The 16,787-nt window shown below is 43.9% G+C and overlaps 2 protein-coding genes across 3 annotated transcripts; one reads left to right on the forward strand and one right to left on the reverse strand.

Annotated features, from left to right (window-relative positions):
- Positions 1-3,183: 3,183 nt before the first annotated feature.
- Positions 3,184-10,875, reverse strand: zcchc9 (zinc finger, CCHC domain containing 9). Of its 2 annotated transcripts, none has more exons than XM_039778769.1 (6): positions 10,777-10,875; positions 7,574-7,969; positions 5,193-5,343; positions 5,006-5,098; positions 4,851-4,919; positions 3,184-3,448 (listed from the first exon to the last, which is right to left on the reverse strand). In XM_039778769.1, the coding sequence occupies exons 2-6, from the start codon at positions 7,946-7,948 to the stop codon at positions 3,336-3,338; spliced, it is 801 nt and encodes a 266-aa protein (XP_039634703.1). In that variant the 5' UTR covers positions 7,949-7,969; positions 10,777-10,875; the 3' UTR covers positions 3,184-3,335. The 2 variants fall into 2 exon arrangements, with proteins under 2 accessions (XP_039634703.1, XP_039634702.1); XM_039778768.1 differs by lacking the exon at positions 10,777-10,875 and adding an exon at positions 10,643-10,733.
- Positions 10,876-14,984: 4,109 nt separating this feature from the next.
- On the forward strand, positions 14,985-16,787 carry LOC120546097 (tripartite motif-containing protein 16-like). The gene has a single exon (XM_039780871.1). It carries the CDS (start codon positions 15,072-15,074, stop codon positions 16,740-16,742), a length of 1,671 nt encoding a protein of 556 aa, XP_039636805.1. The 5' UTR covers positions 14,985-15,071; the 3' UTR covers positions 16,743-16,787.

Raw genomic sequence — 16,787 nt, forward strand, 5'->3', positions numbered from 1 at the left:
AAAGAGTAATTTGTTAGAGATTCTTTTTTGTCAACCATACCAAAAAGAAGTGCTTCTTTTCTCTGTCTTCCCACACTTTTATCTTGCTTATGCTCTCGCACTTCCGTTTCAATTCCTAGGTCTAAATTGATATGAAGATAGAGATAAACCTGTTAAATTTCTTGTTACTGCAATTATCTAATCAACCGATCACATGCCAGCTGCTTCAATGCATTTATGGGTGTGGTCCAGGTCTAGACAATCTCCTGAACTCCAAACTGAATGTCAGAATAAGAAAGAAAGGTGATCTAAGCAACTTTGAGCGTGGCGTGGTTGTTGGTGCCAGACGGGCTGGTCTGCTAAGTTACTGGGATTTTCACGCACGACCATTTCTAGGGTTTACAAAGAATGGTCTGAAAAGGAAAAACATCCAGTAGCGTCCGGCGGCAAAGTGAAAATGCCTCATTGATGCTAGGTCAGAGGAGAATGGGCCGAGTGATTCCAGCTGATAGAAGATCAACTTTGACTCAAATAACCACTCGTTACAACCGAGGTCTGCAGCAAAGCATTTATGAAGCCACAACACGAACAACCTTGAGGAGGATGGGCTACACCAGCAGAAGACCCCCCCGGGTACCACTCATCTCCACTAACAATAGGAAAATAAGGCTACAATTTGCACGAGCTCACCACAATTGGGACAGTTGAAGACTGTAAAAATGTTGCCTGGTCTGAAGAGTCTCGTTTTCTGTTGAGACATTCAGATGGTAGAGTCAGAATTTGGTGTAAACAGAATGAGAACATGGATCAGTCATGCCTTGTTACCACTGGGCAGGCTGGTGGTGGTGATGGTGTAATGGTGTGTGGGGGGGATCCCTTTTGCCTTCAGAACTGCCTTAATTCTTTGAGTCATTGATTCAACAAGGTGCTGGAATAGGATAGGGTCAAACACGGTATTAGTATGGTGTTCCTAATAATCCTTTAGGTGAGTGTAAATTGCAAGCTATAAGCAACAACATGTCAACCAATGGTGAAAATGTTCTCAGACTTTTAAGTTGTGTATGATCAGGAAATTATAGTTATTAAGTATTAAAAGTAAAGAATCCTCCCATTGTAGAAACAGTAAAGGATCCAACCAGTTGTGTTTAATGGTCTCATCATCTCAGCTGGACTTGTAGCCGTTATATTGACAGCTAGTTTACTTTAGAATCAAACATCAGATTTTATAAACTACATGTGTTTTGTGTGCATGTAGTGGAGTAAAAAGTACCATATTTCTCTAGAATATTCAATATTTCTAGAAGTAGAAAATGACATGAAGAGAAAAGACTCAAGTAAAGTACCTCAGCATTTGGACTGAAGTACAGTACTCGAGTAAATTTACTTAGTTACATTCCACCACTGTTCTTTTGCAACATGAACACATCATGAAGCTCATGCACCATCTTCATCCAATGCATTATCACACAGTTAAGTGTCAGCTGGCACGTCTCCATCAGTAACAGAGCAGCTGAGATTGAGTCGGTGCTGCCACCGAGTGGCCGAGTCTTCACATTACAGCTGCATTAAAACCAAAGTCACAAACACACAGGCTTGGTCACAGACTCACAAAACACAGGTGGGGTGGGGGGGGGGGGACTTCATGTCCTGGAAGAAGTTAAGGAGAAAACACAAGACTTTCACCCAGGAAACAGGTGATAATGTCCTGGAAGAAGTTAAGGAGAAAACACAAGACTTTCACCCAGGAAACAGGTGATAATGTCCTGGAAGAAGTTAAGGAGAAAACACAAGACTTTCACCCAGGAAACAGGTGTTCATGTCCTGAAGAAGTTAAGGAGAAAACACAAGACTTACACCCAGGAAACTGGTGTTCATGTCCTGAAGAAGTTAAGGAGAAAACACAAGACTTTCAACCAGGAAACAGGTGTTCATGTCCTGGAAGAAGTTAAGGAGAAAACACAAGACTTTCACCCAGGAAACAGGTGTTCATGTCCTGAAGAAGTTAAGGAGAAAACACAAGACTTTCACCCAGGAAACAGGTGTTCATGTCCTGAAGAAGTTAAGGAGAAAACACAAGACTTACACCCAGGAAACTGGTGTTCATGTCCTGAAGAAGTTAAGGAGAAAACACAAGACTTTCACCCAGGAAACAGGTGTTCATGTCCTGAAGAAGTTAAGGAGAAAACACAAGACTTTCAACCAGGAAACAGGTGTTCATGTCCTGGAAGAAGTTAAGGAGAAAACACAAGACTTTCACCCAGGAAACAGGTGTTCATGTCCTGAAGAAGTTAAGGAGAAAACACAAGACTTTCACCCAGGAAACAGGTGTTCATGTCCTGAAGAAGTTAAGGAGAAAACACAAGACTTTCACCCAGGAAACAGGTGTTCATGTCCCGGGAGTTCTACTTAAAAGGGACCGGTGTTTTTACCCAAATCACAATCATTTTTCTAATCTTAACTAGTCGTTTTGGTGTCTAAACTTAACTGTCGTCACCGCATGACTCACCTTTTACCGGCTAAACTTTGAAGAGCGCTAAACTTAACTGTCGTGACCGACCGGCAGTCGCTGTAATTCTGTAGGATATCCTGAGAATTGTTGTGCAACATCATACAATGCTGATGAGAATGCGTTGCAGCCTGCACACAGATTGGGTTGATCTGTGGCACAATATTACATCTACAGTACATTCCCTCTACAGATAAAGATAATGTGCATCCAACTGACTGATATTGAGTTTGTTAGGAGTCAAACTCAAGGTCCACTTCCAGAGTTTTCAACCCTGTATCTCAGCTTTCCTCAGCGGAGAGAGTCTGCTCAGTTGTCATGCTGCAGTTTAATGCCCTGGGGGAAAGAAATGTATACTACTTTAATAAGAAAAACAAGTTAATCATAACAGAAGGGTTTCCAAATGTCTCCGGTTTAGGGGCTTGGAAACGCCAGAGCAGGGGGAATGAGAGGGGGAAACGCCAGAGCAGGGGGAATGAGAGGGGGAAACACCAGAGCAGGGGGGAATGAGAGGGGGAAACGCCAGAGGAGGGGGAATGAGAGGGGGAAACGTAGCAGAAGATATTCCTTTTTAAACCAAAACGTATTAATATAAACGTAGCCTGTAACAGCCAATGTTTTGTCTCGATAACTGGCTGAAACAACAACTCCATAATCAAAAGTATTGTTCAAGCACTGGAATAAAGTAACGCTGTAAATATACCGAAGAAATACTTTAATAAAAAGGATTTCAAATATACACAGAGAGAATCAGAAGGTGTCTGAGGAAACAGAGATTAGTCCATTTATCAGAGTCCAGAAGGTAAATCTGGTCAGAGAAACCGAGTCCGAGCGATGACTCGGCTCCACATCAGAACTTCACCACCTTCTCTTGTTTGGGTTTGGTTTTCTTCACCGGAACGTGGACGTCCTCGTAGTCGGCGCTCATGTTGTTGGACAACCAGGGAACCGTCACCGAGTTAGCTGGAAGGAAGGAGAGAGAGAGAGAGAGAGAGAGAGAGAGAGAGAAAAAAAAAAAAAAAAAAAAAAAAAAAAAAAAAAAAAAAAAAAAAAAAAAAGAGAGAGAGAGAGAGAGAGAGAGAGAGATAAGAAACACACAATATCACATTGGACAGAACATCCGAAACTCCCCGACACTCTCAGAACACCAAATTTCTAACGTCTCTGGTTTTCTGGTTCTGTTCTAGCGTTTCTAATATTTTAGAAAAAGGCGAAAAATGAGCAGCTGACAGACGGCGAGTAAAGGAGAGAGATGATGATGTCACACATACTGATGATGTCACACAGACGACACAGCTTGTGGATCTGAAAGTTATCGTTCCTTAAATCATATAGAAGTCTGTAAATTGTGTGCAAAGTTGCAAAAGGCAGGCTAGTAAATGCTCGGCTCTTGGTTCGCTTCCTGTATTCGAGTCGGATCACGTTTTCACCTTCGCTTTTTTAACATTGTGTTGCTTTTTTTCAACGTTTTAGACCCTTTTTTCGAAATGTTTGTCACTTGTATGTTTGGCGCTTTTTTCCCCCATAACTACTACCAACTCATAGAACCAGTTTTACACTTATTCTCGGAATTCATGGACACTAAACCTAATTGTTGAGTTTAAAAAGCAGAAATATGCTATAAAATTGAATAACACACCCAAAATTCAATAAAAGCAGTGACTTTATCCTTCATTTTTACTTGAGAAGAGTGTTAAATGGAACCATCCATGTTGATTTTTGGCAATTTGGTTGAAAGAAACCCAAATTTCTGATAATAATTTTTTTTAAATGGGTCAAATCTGACCCAAAGACAACAGGAGGTGAACCGAGACCCCCCCCCGTTTGCAAGCGGTCCAGAGTGTTTGTTTGTTTTATCCGCACCAGAGTTCGGGTAAGCTTTCACACCACCCCGAACCAACCGGAGTGGCCGACCAAAACTATATATATATATATATATATATATATATATAGAGCTTTTCTAGTCTTAACAACTACTCTAAGCGCTTTAACATAGCACAGGAACCATTCACCATTCACACATTCATACACTGGTGGCCGAGGCTGTCGTACAAGGGGCCACCTGCTCATCAGACAAACACTCACACACATTTACACTCCGATGGAGCAGCATCGGGAGCAATTCAGGGTTCAGTGTCTTGCCCAAGGACACATTTTCTGACATTTTAAAGATGTCATTCATGGAGATCACAATCCACAGATGAATTGACAATGCAAACAGTCGTTAGTTGCAGCTCTAGTGCTGTGTGATATAGAACCGCTGCTCATTTTCCCCAAAGCTTTATAACCCTAATATTACATTTCAACAAAACATAATATTTCTGTATTTTTTCGGGCGAGGAAGCAGTTTAAATAGATGACTCACTTGCAGCCTGATGCTCCGGACAGTCCTTCTGGAAATGTTCCACTGAACCACAAACACGACAGGAACCTCCTGCAGACACACACATGATCATGTAAACTGGTGTAATATTTATAATTAAATACTTTAAAATGTGATATTGTATCTGTGTTTGGTACCTTGTGCATAAAGTCCTTTAGGATTATCTGGGCAGGCCCGCGACAAGTGGCCCGTCTTACTACAGATGAAGCACTTGGCGTACGGGTACTCGCCTGAAAACACAGAAATATTGAACATTATTAAAGCCGTATTAAATATGGATTTATATCACAGATGTCCCGCTGGGAATCTCCGCGTCGTCCTCACCCAGAGCGGGGTCCACTTTAGCTCTACACTTCTGGATCTCGTGTTCGGTGGAGCCGCAGCGGTAGCAGATGCCTCGGCCCATCTCCTCGTCTCGGTCCGCCTCGGGACAGTCGGCCAGACCGTGACCAGGCTTCCTGCAGTTAAAACACAGCTGGAGGAGGGAAGGAAACAAGGAGAGGAGGAAACGAGGAGAGTGATGAGAGGGAGGACGGGAGCATCAGGGGGAATATCTGGCCTTTAAACCAGTCTTACATCAGAGCAAGACTTAGCTATTTATTTAGAAAGTACAAATTATCACAGCATTTTGTAGTTTTCTGGCAGTTGAGTTAAGGATTTCTCTGGGTTTGGACATTCTGGGAAACATTTGGGATAATTTAAGTACACAGCTCAACTAAATATATAACAGGAAAACAGAAGATGGGACATTAAAAACAACAAATGCAGGGCTTAAAGTCAATTGAAAACTTTTTTTTTCTTCAGCTTTTTTTTAGTTCCTGGTAACGTACTCGTGTGACAGAGTGCACCGACGAAGCTTTGTGACTAGCATGTCATGACGAGCGCCACTCTCTTGCCGCTGCTTCCGTACAGTATCTGCCTCGAGAATACGCTGCAGAAGCAAGCACCCGGCTCCTTCAATTTGTGGCAGCAAGCGCTGAACGGGCCTTGATCACCTGTCCCGCTGCAGGCGGCGCTGAGAAGCCAAGACAGCCAAAACGACCATAAACATGGGTGTTTAATTTTGTAAAAGTATCCGGCTGCGCTGTGGCCTTCCTGTGTTTGATCATCTACCGAGCTTGACACATTTGCTCGGGAAAGAAAAAGAGAGGACGCAAAAACGATCGCAGCAGCGCGAGGGCCGGCCCTGGAGCTGAAGATCTTTACCCGACTGGTTCGGCCTTAATTTCTATAATTTTAAACGGGCTCAGGCTTGCGCTCCGGGTTGCGCGGTAAATGAGTGGTCAGGTGATGCGTTCCGATTAGCGCGAAAATGGATGCTGAGGAGGTGAAACGGAGGATGGCCTCTGGAGGACTTATTTCATTTCTTTGTTCCAACTTCCAAGTGGCCTATAGCCTACGTTAGTCATGAATAAATGATGTTAAAAAAATATATAAATTACTCATTCTTGACAAAAAGGCAAAAGGGCTGATGTGTGCATGCGCACATTTTAATAATTCCGGGCTGTAAACGGGTTGGGGCGAGTTGTCAATCAAAATGTACTTGTCGGGCTCGGGCTGAATTCTGTCGGGCTCGGGACTTGTCGGGCCGAACTTTTAAGGCCTGATTACAGCTCTAGTCTGGGCCTGATAGCCAGTCCCTCCAGAGTTTTTTTGTGATTGTTGCGTGGCAAAAATCCTTGGATTATGCGGCACGTTTTCTTAAAAAATGCGATGGAATATGCTATATATGATATTTATGCAATTTTATGCGATGAAATTGCGGGAACTTGCAAAAACTGCAGTTTGATGAAAAAGAGAAAAACAAGTGATTTCCCCCCCCAACACCCTGCTTTTCGATGATGTTCACATCGCGTAATTACGTCACTTCATAATGTTCCCATGGCAACTGGGGAAAATGGCTGCTCTTGTGTGAAGTAAATGTAACATTTTTCAACTTTCTGCTGAGATATATTATGGGAATTTTTTGCAATGAAAATGTGGGGATTATGAAATCATTAGGGGTGGGAATCAGCAGAGGCCTCACGATACGATATCATCACGATACTTATGTCACGATACGATATTATTGCGATTTTAAACATATTGCAATATTCTGCGATATATTGTAATTTATTACCTTTTTTCCAACTTCAAATTTTTCCCAATTTCAAATGATGTCCCCAAAGGACAATTTTGTCAACATCTGTTTTATCTAAAAAGATACATTTCTCTGTCTGTTCATCTCACTTCAATTTTATTGCTGCAAAATGAGATCGTCAAGCAGACAAACAGACCAACACATATATCATAACAGATCGATACTTGGCGTCTATGTATCGATACAGTATTGCCACGGAAAATATCGTGATACTATGCTGTACAGATTTTTTTCCCCCGCCCCTAGAAATCATGCAAGCCCTGCATACTTTGCGTGGAAATCTGCAATTTATGCGGCAAAAGTGCGACGTATTTGAAAAAATGCACCCCCACCCCCCCACACATAAATATGCGGACTTTGGCTGATTATGCGTTGAATTATGCGATCGCATAGTCACGTTTTTCTGGAGGGACTGCATAGCAGCTGGTATGAACGGACAGATTGGATTACATGAAAATCCGCCCTCTTCACTGCGCCCGGTGTGTTTTGGCCGTATGGCTGCGAACGGGCTCGTATGTCGCGGCCCTGGTTCAGGGTCTGAAACACGTGGTGCGAAATCACTCACCATGTGGCTCTTCTTGTTGTCCTGCCTCTTTACCCTCCGGTCCTCTCGTCTCCGGTCTTTCCTCAGGGCCGTTTCCGCCTCCTCCCTGAACTCCCGCTCCCCCTCCCTCCCTCCGTTACTCCCCCGGGGCAGCGGCTGGCCCGTCTGCTGGAGATACTCCAGGAAGCCGTTGACGTCCTCGCTGGCGTAGTCCTTCTTCGGACGGTTGGGCTTCTTCACGGCTGATCCGCCAGCCTGAGTCCCTCTCAGATGGTCCCTCTGCGGTCTTCCTCCTCCTCCTCCTCCTCCTCCTCCTCCTCCTCTCAGCTGACTCCACGGAGTGGCCTCGGCCGGCTTGTGTTTATGCACATTATTGGCTCTCGCCCACCTCGTCATGACTGCACTTTGTGGCTGAAGCTAAAGACAGGAAAAAAAAAAAAGTGTGTTTCAGATGAAATATTTGACGACAACAACATTTTTGCATTTTAAACAGTTAGCTTTAGCGCTGCAAAAATTGATCGAGTAGTTGTCAACTATTAAATTAGTCGGCAACTAGTCAAACTCAAGCTCCGCGGGCCAAATCCGGCCCCTTGCAAATTCTGATCCGGCCCCCATATCAATTTAGGTTCACAATAAATGTTGGCCCACCTAGTTCTGCGCCAAACCAAAAACATGGGAAACTTTTTTTCAACTTGCAATAATGCAACACTCAAAGCAGAATTTTGGCAAATTTGCCGAGAGTTTGCATACACATATGCTGTGAAAGAGCTTGTTGTGAGTCAGCTGGGTGGTAGCCTATTTAGAAAATGTAATCACTGTTTTTGCTTGATTTGCTAAATTCTAGGACGGCTTTGGAACATTTCTGCTGACTTTTTCAGGGCTTTATGTGGACCAGACTGTGAGTGAGAAGACTATATGAGACATGCAATAATTGAGTCAAAGATATTTAACTTATTCGATTAAATAAAAGCATGTCAATAAACTTTACATGTCTGGCCCTTGGTACGATTCTGTTTTTCCAGTGTGGCCCTTAGCGATATTGAGTTTGACACCCCTGTTGTAAGTAAAGAGTACTTCTCTGATGTCAGCTTGTTAAATGTGAATATTTTCTTTCTTTTTTAAAGACGATTTTTTTGGGCATTTTTAGGCCTTTATTAACAGGACAACGGAAGACATGAAAGAGTAGAGAGAGGGGGGGGAATGACATGCAGCAAAGGGCCGCAGGTCGGAGATGAACCCAGGACCGCTGCGTTGAGGAGTAAACCTCTATATATGGGCGCCCGCTCTACCAACTGAGCTATCCGGGCGCCCAAAATGTGAATATTGTTCTAGTGTCTTCTCTCCTCTGGGACAGTAAACTGAATATCTTTGAGTTTTGTACAAAACAAGACATTTGTAGACGTCATCTTGGGCTTTTGGGGAAACACTGATCCACATTTTTCACCACCTTCTGACATTTTAGAGACCAGACAACTTATCCATTCATCCAGTAAAATCGATACATGGTTCTGAAGCTACTTTTCTTTTCAGACGACAGTTTTTCCTCTCCTTCCTGTCCAGCGACAACCACGTAACAGATGTGTTGATGACGTTGAATGTTTGTGATAAACTGGAGAATGAAATGTTTCTTTATATTTGAAATAAATCTTCTTCAGTTAAATACAGTCTTTAAAAAGCCTCTCGGATCAGCTGGAAAATGAACGGTCACAAAGCTGAAAGCAGGGCTGTTTTTCTGACACCATGAAAAGTTTTCAAAACTTTTTAGTTGGGGTGCACGATATATCGACTCAATATCGTTATCGCGATATCCTGTTGCACAATATTATATCGAAAGTGTCGCGATAAGTATGCAATATTTAGTTTATTTTGTGGAGCGCTGTGTCCCGTCCGTTGGCTGTGGGTCTTAGTTGTGTTTAACTTAGAGCTTGAAACGCTGTAATGATCATCGTTTCATTGGCCAGTTACCATGGTTACCGTGCCACGTGCACATGTTAGTGCACGTCAGCGCACGGGGCCACTACGTGACAGACCCTATGGAGCGTACCATGTGTGTGCATATTTCAACAGAGTGACAGTGTAAGGGAAGAAATAGAGAGAACTAAACGAATCAGAGAAGTGAAAGAAAAGTTGTGTCCCGTTCTCTTTATTTATATATTTTATACTGTCCAACCAGTCAAACATGTCCTGTTCTGTAGACATGGTCCTTATTTATTTATTCATGTTGGACCAGTCCAATATGACTGGTACAGAGTGTGTGTGTGTGTGTGTGTGTGTGTGTGTGTACACATGGTCGTTATTTATTTATTCATTCATTGTGTCACCAGTCCAATATATGAACCTTTTGTTGATTTAAAAACTTGTTTAATTTGTTATGAATCTATTTTGATGCGTTTTTCCCATAACTTGTGTAATTTGACATACGTTTAAAAATATCCAAATTAATATCGATATCGCAATATTCATAATCAATATCGTGCAACCCTACTTTTTAGAGATACTGTACGTGATTCTCACAGGACAGCGACGCCGCAAACATATTTTGATCTTATAGACTATGATACACTGCTCTACCCAACAGTAGATTAAGAGTTAAAATTAACCTTAAACATCTACAGCAGAGAAATGCAATATACACATGAACGCGGCAGGAATATTTATCCATATTAACATGAGATAGAAGAGGAAACACTGACAGGAAACATTTTACATTTAACTACTTTCAGCTGATACATACATGTTGAATGCAGGACTTGTAACGTTAGTGGAGTATTGTCACAGTATGGCATTAGTACTTCTACTTCAGTAAAGTGTCTGAATACTTCTTCCTCCTGTTTTTTGTGAAGTTACAGAAGTTTAGAGTACACGAATAACGTGAACGGCTGATGCTGAATATAGAGAAACGTGTCAACCATTGCTGAGACTGTCTGTGGTTGTTGAATGTAACTGCCATTTAAAACACCTTAAAAAGAAATGACTATACGTCAAAACAACTGACGTTAGCAATAACGTTAGCTTACGTTTTTCTGTTTTCTACGTTAGCAGCTATAAGCTATAAGCTAACATTAAGCTAGCTAAAACACAGCGCGTTACCTTAGTTTTTAATCGGAAGAAAAGCATTTTCCCGACTAGCGACGATACCTAATTCAACATGATGACAAAATAAACTCTCCCTACCGGAGATTTCGTTTAAAAAGGATGAATGTAAGATTAAAAAACAACGTTACCTTCCAAGATGTTCAGCCCATGTGTTTGTATTATTGCTGGAAGCGAATTTGCGTTTCCTATGACGGCATAGGAATGTCCCGCCCTACTCTGCCTTACTCTGCCTCTGATTGGCTTACCCTGTTAACCCTAACCAATCCGAACACATGCAACGAGTATTAGCCAATCATAGGCAGAGTAGGGCGGGTCATTTATTATTTGACGTTGTTTATTGGCGGATCGCAACGTGTAGAACAATTATCAGACTTCTGTGACTGTATTGGTAGATAGATAGATACTTTATTGATCCCCGAGGGGAAATTCAAGATCCCAGTAGCTTATATAGACATCACACACAACATACACATACATCATAAACAGGATGATAAAATAACAAATCCACAATATAACAATAAAAGAAAAAAATCCACATGAATGTACTAAGGGATGTATAAGCATGATACGCTTGCAGTGACAGGGCAGGGACTGACCCTGTGATTCAGTCTGCATGGTAAGGTGCTCTATGAGAGTGTGTGTCATGATGGTAGTGCAAATAAGTCCAATAGTGCAATGATAAAGTCTAGAGACCAGGGGGGGTTGTGCATATTGGCTAATATAGCCAGTAAACAGTGTAGACAGTGTAAACCGTGTAAGCAGTAAACAGTGGGCCAGTGGACAGTCAGTACATAACTATTGTTATAGGAGGTAGTGGAAGTAGTGGAGAGGGAGGAGAGGCAGACAGACTATGCAGAGAAGTCTATCTCTCATCTTCCCTTTTGTGAAGCACTGTAGAGTTGAGACAAATGACTTTCTCGGTCTGTCAGTTGTGCATGGCAATGTGCAAAGTTTTGAGCTGATCATGCTCTTCTGCTTTACACTAGTGCTGTGGAGTGGATGACAGTCATTGTCCACAATGTTGTTCAGGGTTGTTCAGGGTCCTTTTATCTGATATTGAAGTGATGCACTCCAGTTCAGCACAGACGACAGAGCCAGCTTTCCTTACCAGCCTGTCCAGTCGCCCAGCATCCCTCTTCTTAGTGCTTCATCCCCAGCATACCACAGCATAGAAGAGGACACTGGCAACAACAGACTGGTAAAACATCCAGAGGAGCTTGCTGCAGACATTATAGGACCGCAGCCTCCTCAGGAAGTACAGCCGGCTCTGCCCTTTCTTGTAGAGTGCTTCAGTGTTGGCTGACCAGTCCAGTTTATTGTCCAGGTGTATCCCCACTCGTATAAGTGTTTACCACCTCCATATTGACCCCCTCAATGGAGACTGGCAGCAGAGCGAGCTTAGACTTACGGAAATCCACCACCATCTCCTTGGTCTTAGAAGGGTTGAGTTGTAGGTGGTTGAGTTTGCGCCATTGCACAAAGTCCTCCACCAGGCCCCTGTACTCCTCCTCCTGCCCAGCCCTAATACACCCCACAATTGCAGTATCGTCTGAAAACTTCTGCATGTGGCATGACTTCGTGTTGTAGCAGAAGTCAGATGTGTACAGGGTAAACAGGACTGGGGAGAGCACAGTTCCCTGTGGAGCTCCAGTGCTACTGATCACAGTGTCAGAGAGTCTGACAAACTGTGGCCGCTCTGTCAGGTAGTCTGTAATCCAAGATACCAGGTGAGCGTCCACACCCATCTGCAAAAGCTTGTCTCCCAGTCTGAGGGGTTAAAAGCACAGGAGAAGTCAAAGAACATGATTCTCGCAGCACTTTTCCCCCTTGTCCAGGTGAGAATGCGTCCTGTGCAGTAGATATGTGATGGCATCGTCCGTGCCCACCTTCTCCTGGTATGCAAACTGTAGCGGGTCTAGTGCATGGCATACCGGGGGTCTGAGTATCCACAGAACCAGTCGCTCCATGGTCTTCATCATGTGTGATGTTAGAGCGACCGGCCTGTAGTCATTAAGCTCATTTGGGTGTAGATTCTCTGGGATGGGGATGAGACATGATGTCTTCCACAGTGTTGGGACTCTTCCGAGACGGAGACTCAAGGCTGTTTTATGCTTCTGCGTCAACTCCACGCCTTAGCTACGGCGTCGCTCCTACGGCGTTGTGACCCTTTCAGAGTTCTGTGTCGGGGTTGCTTTGCATCACGGTGCATTTCACCGCCATAACGCTAGGGGGTGATAAGTCTGAGGTTATTTGCGAGGTGTCTGCCAGCCAGTTTATGTTATGTTAGCAAGCAAACTTTAGCACAACTGCCCACAAACTACTGCTTGCTGGCGAAGTGCTAATTTCAGAACGTTACTGACATATAGACACTTTACAAACGGATAACCCCGTCATTGTAACCAAGATATGTCCGAGTTTATTTGCAGAGGTTATCTCAGTGAACTAGCATGTTGCTACTCCCCACAGTAGGCTGCTGGAAACACCCACTAGCAACACACAGGACCAGTTGACCAATCACAGTCCTTGCGGTCTGTGTCGCCTCGACGCAAAGTTAAACATTTTTGGAGGTGCAAGCCGAGCTACGGCGGAGCGCTCGGAGGGGGGTTTGCGGCGACGCAGAGGGGTCTGCAGGGGCACGCCGTCGATTCGACGCAGAAGCATAAATCAGCCTTCAGGTTGAAGATGTGCCTCAGTGGCTCCCCCCGTTCAGCAGCACAGACTCTGAGCAACCTTGGACACAGTCCACCCACCTTCCTGGGGCGGAGTTTCCTCAGCCGTCCTCTGACTTGGTCTGCCGTGATGATGGGGGGAGGGTGGGTGTGGTGGCTGGTGACTCAAGTCAGTGCAGCCGCACTGTCCGTGGTCACCTTGTGGTGGAGGGGTGCATCAGCCTTTGATGGTGGGGGTGAGTGTTGCACTGAGAGTGAGAGTGAGGGGGGAGGTATTGGTTGGGCAGGCAAGCAAGCAAGCAAGAGCGGTGTCTGGGTGAGCAGTGGGTGGTGGCCAGACCACTGCCGCTGGAGCTGGGCAGTTGAACCTGTTGTAGAAGTGATTTAACTGGTTCGCCCTGTCCAGATCTCCCTCCACAGAGCTGCTACTCTTCCTCAGGCCCGGTGATGGTCTTCATTCCGTCGCAGACCTTCACGTTGTTCTCCTGCAACTTCAGTTCCACCATCTTTCTGTATTCCTACTTAGCCTCTCTCAGCTTGATTTTGAGTTCCCCCTGTACGCCCCTCAGCTCTGCCTGGTCCCCCTCTCTAAATGACAGGTTAAGTCTGCAGATAATGTAACTGGTGTCAATGGTTAAACTTGTGAAAATTAAAAAAGTAAAATAGGAATGCTATTATTTCTGCCAGTATGTATAGAGGCTATATTAAAGGAATATATTTTGAAGTGGGGTTGTGAAGCTGTTCAATATCAGTTTAAGTGGACGCTATATTTATATTTTCTCAGCTTTAACTTGCCATCAGACAAAAACTTTTTACTACACAGAACACGGGAGTTGCTGGTTTACCGCTGCCTCCATGAGTTAATTAATTTGTTAGTTTTGTTAGGTCCTAACCCTTTAAAACAGCAAAGTCACACAATAACAAAATAACTAAGCGATGGAGGCAGCCGTAGAGCAGCAACCCCTGTGTGCTGTGAGTTAAAATTACTGTTTTTGTCAAAGGAGTCTGGTGGCTTTGGAGAGAGCAGAGTTAAACTGAAATATTCAAAAGTTAAAGCGCTCATCATTCAGAAGTAACCCTCTCAGGATGTGTTATTGTCCAAGGCCGAACTATATTACATTTTTTGCAGAAACTTTAACATGTCAGCACTATTTTAATGATGGTTAAGGTGGTGCTAAATCTATTCTATATATTTCACAGATTATAGTTAATTTGCAAATTTGCTATTTACTATCAAAAAGCAGTGATTCATTCAAGTGTCTTCCATGTTCTGTGTTTGAATTTTTGTAAACAATATAAATTTAATTACAGGACAACTCAGTCATTTAGTAAACTGGGGAGCCGTCTCCAAACCCTCTGATTCTAAGAAGAGTTTACCTCCTAAAAGCTGAAGTCAGTAGAGGTTTTAAATGAGGAATGAGCTCTGTTGTGAACAAGTGTTGCTGCATTCCTTATCGCATACTTTTCTCTTTTTACTTTTAGCACAAACTGTAACTGCTCTTACAATGTACGTACTGTTGCCTGCAGTACAGTCTGCAGAAAACTGGTACTTACAAAAATGGTTTCTGGCATGCTAATGGTAGTATGGCATTGCAACACACCCAGTATCTCTCTCGAACTCCCCCTCCTCTAGGAAGGAAGCAAAACTTGTTAACTCCTCCCAAACACATGCTGTTTTAAGATCAGAGCTCAAACTAGTTTCACTTCTCAGGAAGTGAGACTCAGACAGTTGTTGTCACTGAGCGAGAGGTGAAATGGCGCAGAAAGGAGTTCAGCTGGACCGAGAAACCTTCTCTTGTTCCATCTGTCTGGATCTACTGAAGGATCCGGTGACTACTCCCTGTGGACACAGCTACTGCATGAACTGTATTAAAGACACCTGGGATGAAGAGGATGGTAAGTACATCTACAGCTGCCCTCAGTGCAGGAAGACGTTCATACCGAGGCCTGTCCTGCTGAAAAACACCATGTTAGCAGATTTAGTGGAGGAGCTGAAGAAGACTGGACTCCAAGCTGCTCCTGCTGATCACTGCTATGCTGGAGCTGAAGATGTGGCCTGTGATTTCTGTACTGGGAGAAAACTCAAAGCAAACAAGTCCTGTCTGCAATGTCTGGCTTCTTACTGTGAGAAACACCTTCAGCCTCATTATGAATCAGAGACATTCAAGAAACACAAGCTGGTGGAGCCGTCCAAGAAGCTCCAGGAGAACGTCTGCTCTCGTCATGATGAGGTGATGAAGATGTTCTGCCGTACTGATCAGCAGCTTATCTGTTATCTCTGCTCTGTGGAGGAACATAAAGGCCACGACACAGTCTCAGCTGCAGCAGAGAGAGCTGAGAGGCAGAGAGAGCTCGAGGGGAGTCGACAAAACATCCAGCAGAGAATCCAGGACAGAGAGAAAGATGTGAAGCTGCTTCAACAGCAGGCGGAGGCCATCAATCTCTCTGCTGATAAAGCAGTGGAGGACAGCGAGAAGATCTTCACTGAGCTGATCCGTCTCCTGGAGAAAAGAAGCTCTGATGTGGAGCAGCAGGTCAGATCCCAGCAGAAAAGTGAAGTGAGTCGAGTCAGAGAGCTTCAGGAGAAGCTGGAGCAGGAGATCACTGAGCTGAAGAGGAAAGACGCTGAGCTGAAGAAGCTCTCACACACAGAGGATCACAACCAGTTTCTACACAACTACCCCTCACTGTCACCACTCAGCCAATCAACATCCAGCATCCATATCACTCCTCTAAGCTGCTTTGAGGACGTGACAGCAGCCGTGTCAGAAGTCAGAGATAAACTACAGGATGTCCTGAGAGAGAAGTGGACAAACGTCTCACTGACAGGGACTGAAGTGGACGTTTTATTGCCACAACCAGAGCCCAAGACCAGAGCTGAATTCTTAAAATATTCATGTGAAATCACACTGGATCCAAACACAGCAAACACAATGCTGTTATTATCTGAGGGGAACAGGAAAGCAACAGTAATGAGACAACAACAGTCTTATTCTAGTCACCCAGACAGATTCAGTGGCTGGTATCAGGTCCTGAGTAGAGAGAGTCTGACTGGACGTTGTTACTGGGAGGTGGAGAGGAGAGGGAGAGGAGTTTATGTAGCAGTCGCATACAAGAATATCAGCAGAGTAGGGAGGTTGATCGAATGTGTATTTGGACGAAATGGAAAATCTTGGGCATTATATTGTGAGGACAACAGTTATACATTTTGGTCCAACAAAGTTCAAACTCCCATCTCAGGTCCATGGTCCTCCAGAGTAGGAGTGTACCTGGATCACAGTGCAGGTATTCTGTCCTTCTACAGCGTCTCTGAAACCATGACTCTCCTCCACAGAGTCCAGACCACATTCACTCAGGCGCTCTATGCTGGACTAAGGCTTTATTGGTCTTCTGGAGACTCTGCTGAGTTGTGTAAACTGAAATAGACAGAAGTCATTTAAGTCATTTCGTCATTTATTTGCTTTTTTCTA

Source organism: Perca fluviatilis, chromosome 17, assembly GCF_010015445.1.
Source record: "Perca fluviatilis chromosome 17, GENO_Pfluv_1.0, whole genome shotgun sequence".
NCBI classification, from domain to species: Eukaryota; Metazoa; Chordata; class Actinopteri; order Perciformes; family Percidae; genus Perca; species Perca fluviatilis.

Excerpts from the sequence above, each read along its gene's own strand:
- zcchc9 (XM_039778768.1), bottom strand. The coding sequence starts at position 10,669 with ATGCTTTTCTTCCGATTAAAAACTAAG. Across the intron at positions 5,099-5,192 it reads TAAAGTGGACCCCGCTCTGG|GCGAGTACCCGTACGCCAAG; the intron begins GTGAGGACGACG and ends CTGTGTTTTCAG. Across the intron at positions 4,920-5,005 it reads TAAAGGACTTTATGCACAAG|GAGGTTCCTGTCGTGTTTGT; the intron begins GTACCAAACACA and ends GTGTGTCTGCAG.
- LOC120546097 (XM_039780871.1), top strand. The coding sequence starts at position 15,072 with ATGGCGCAGAAAGGAGTTCAGCTGGACCGAGAAACCTTCTCTTGTTCC.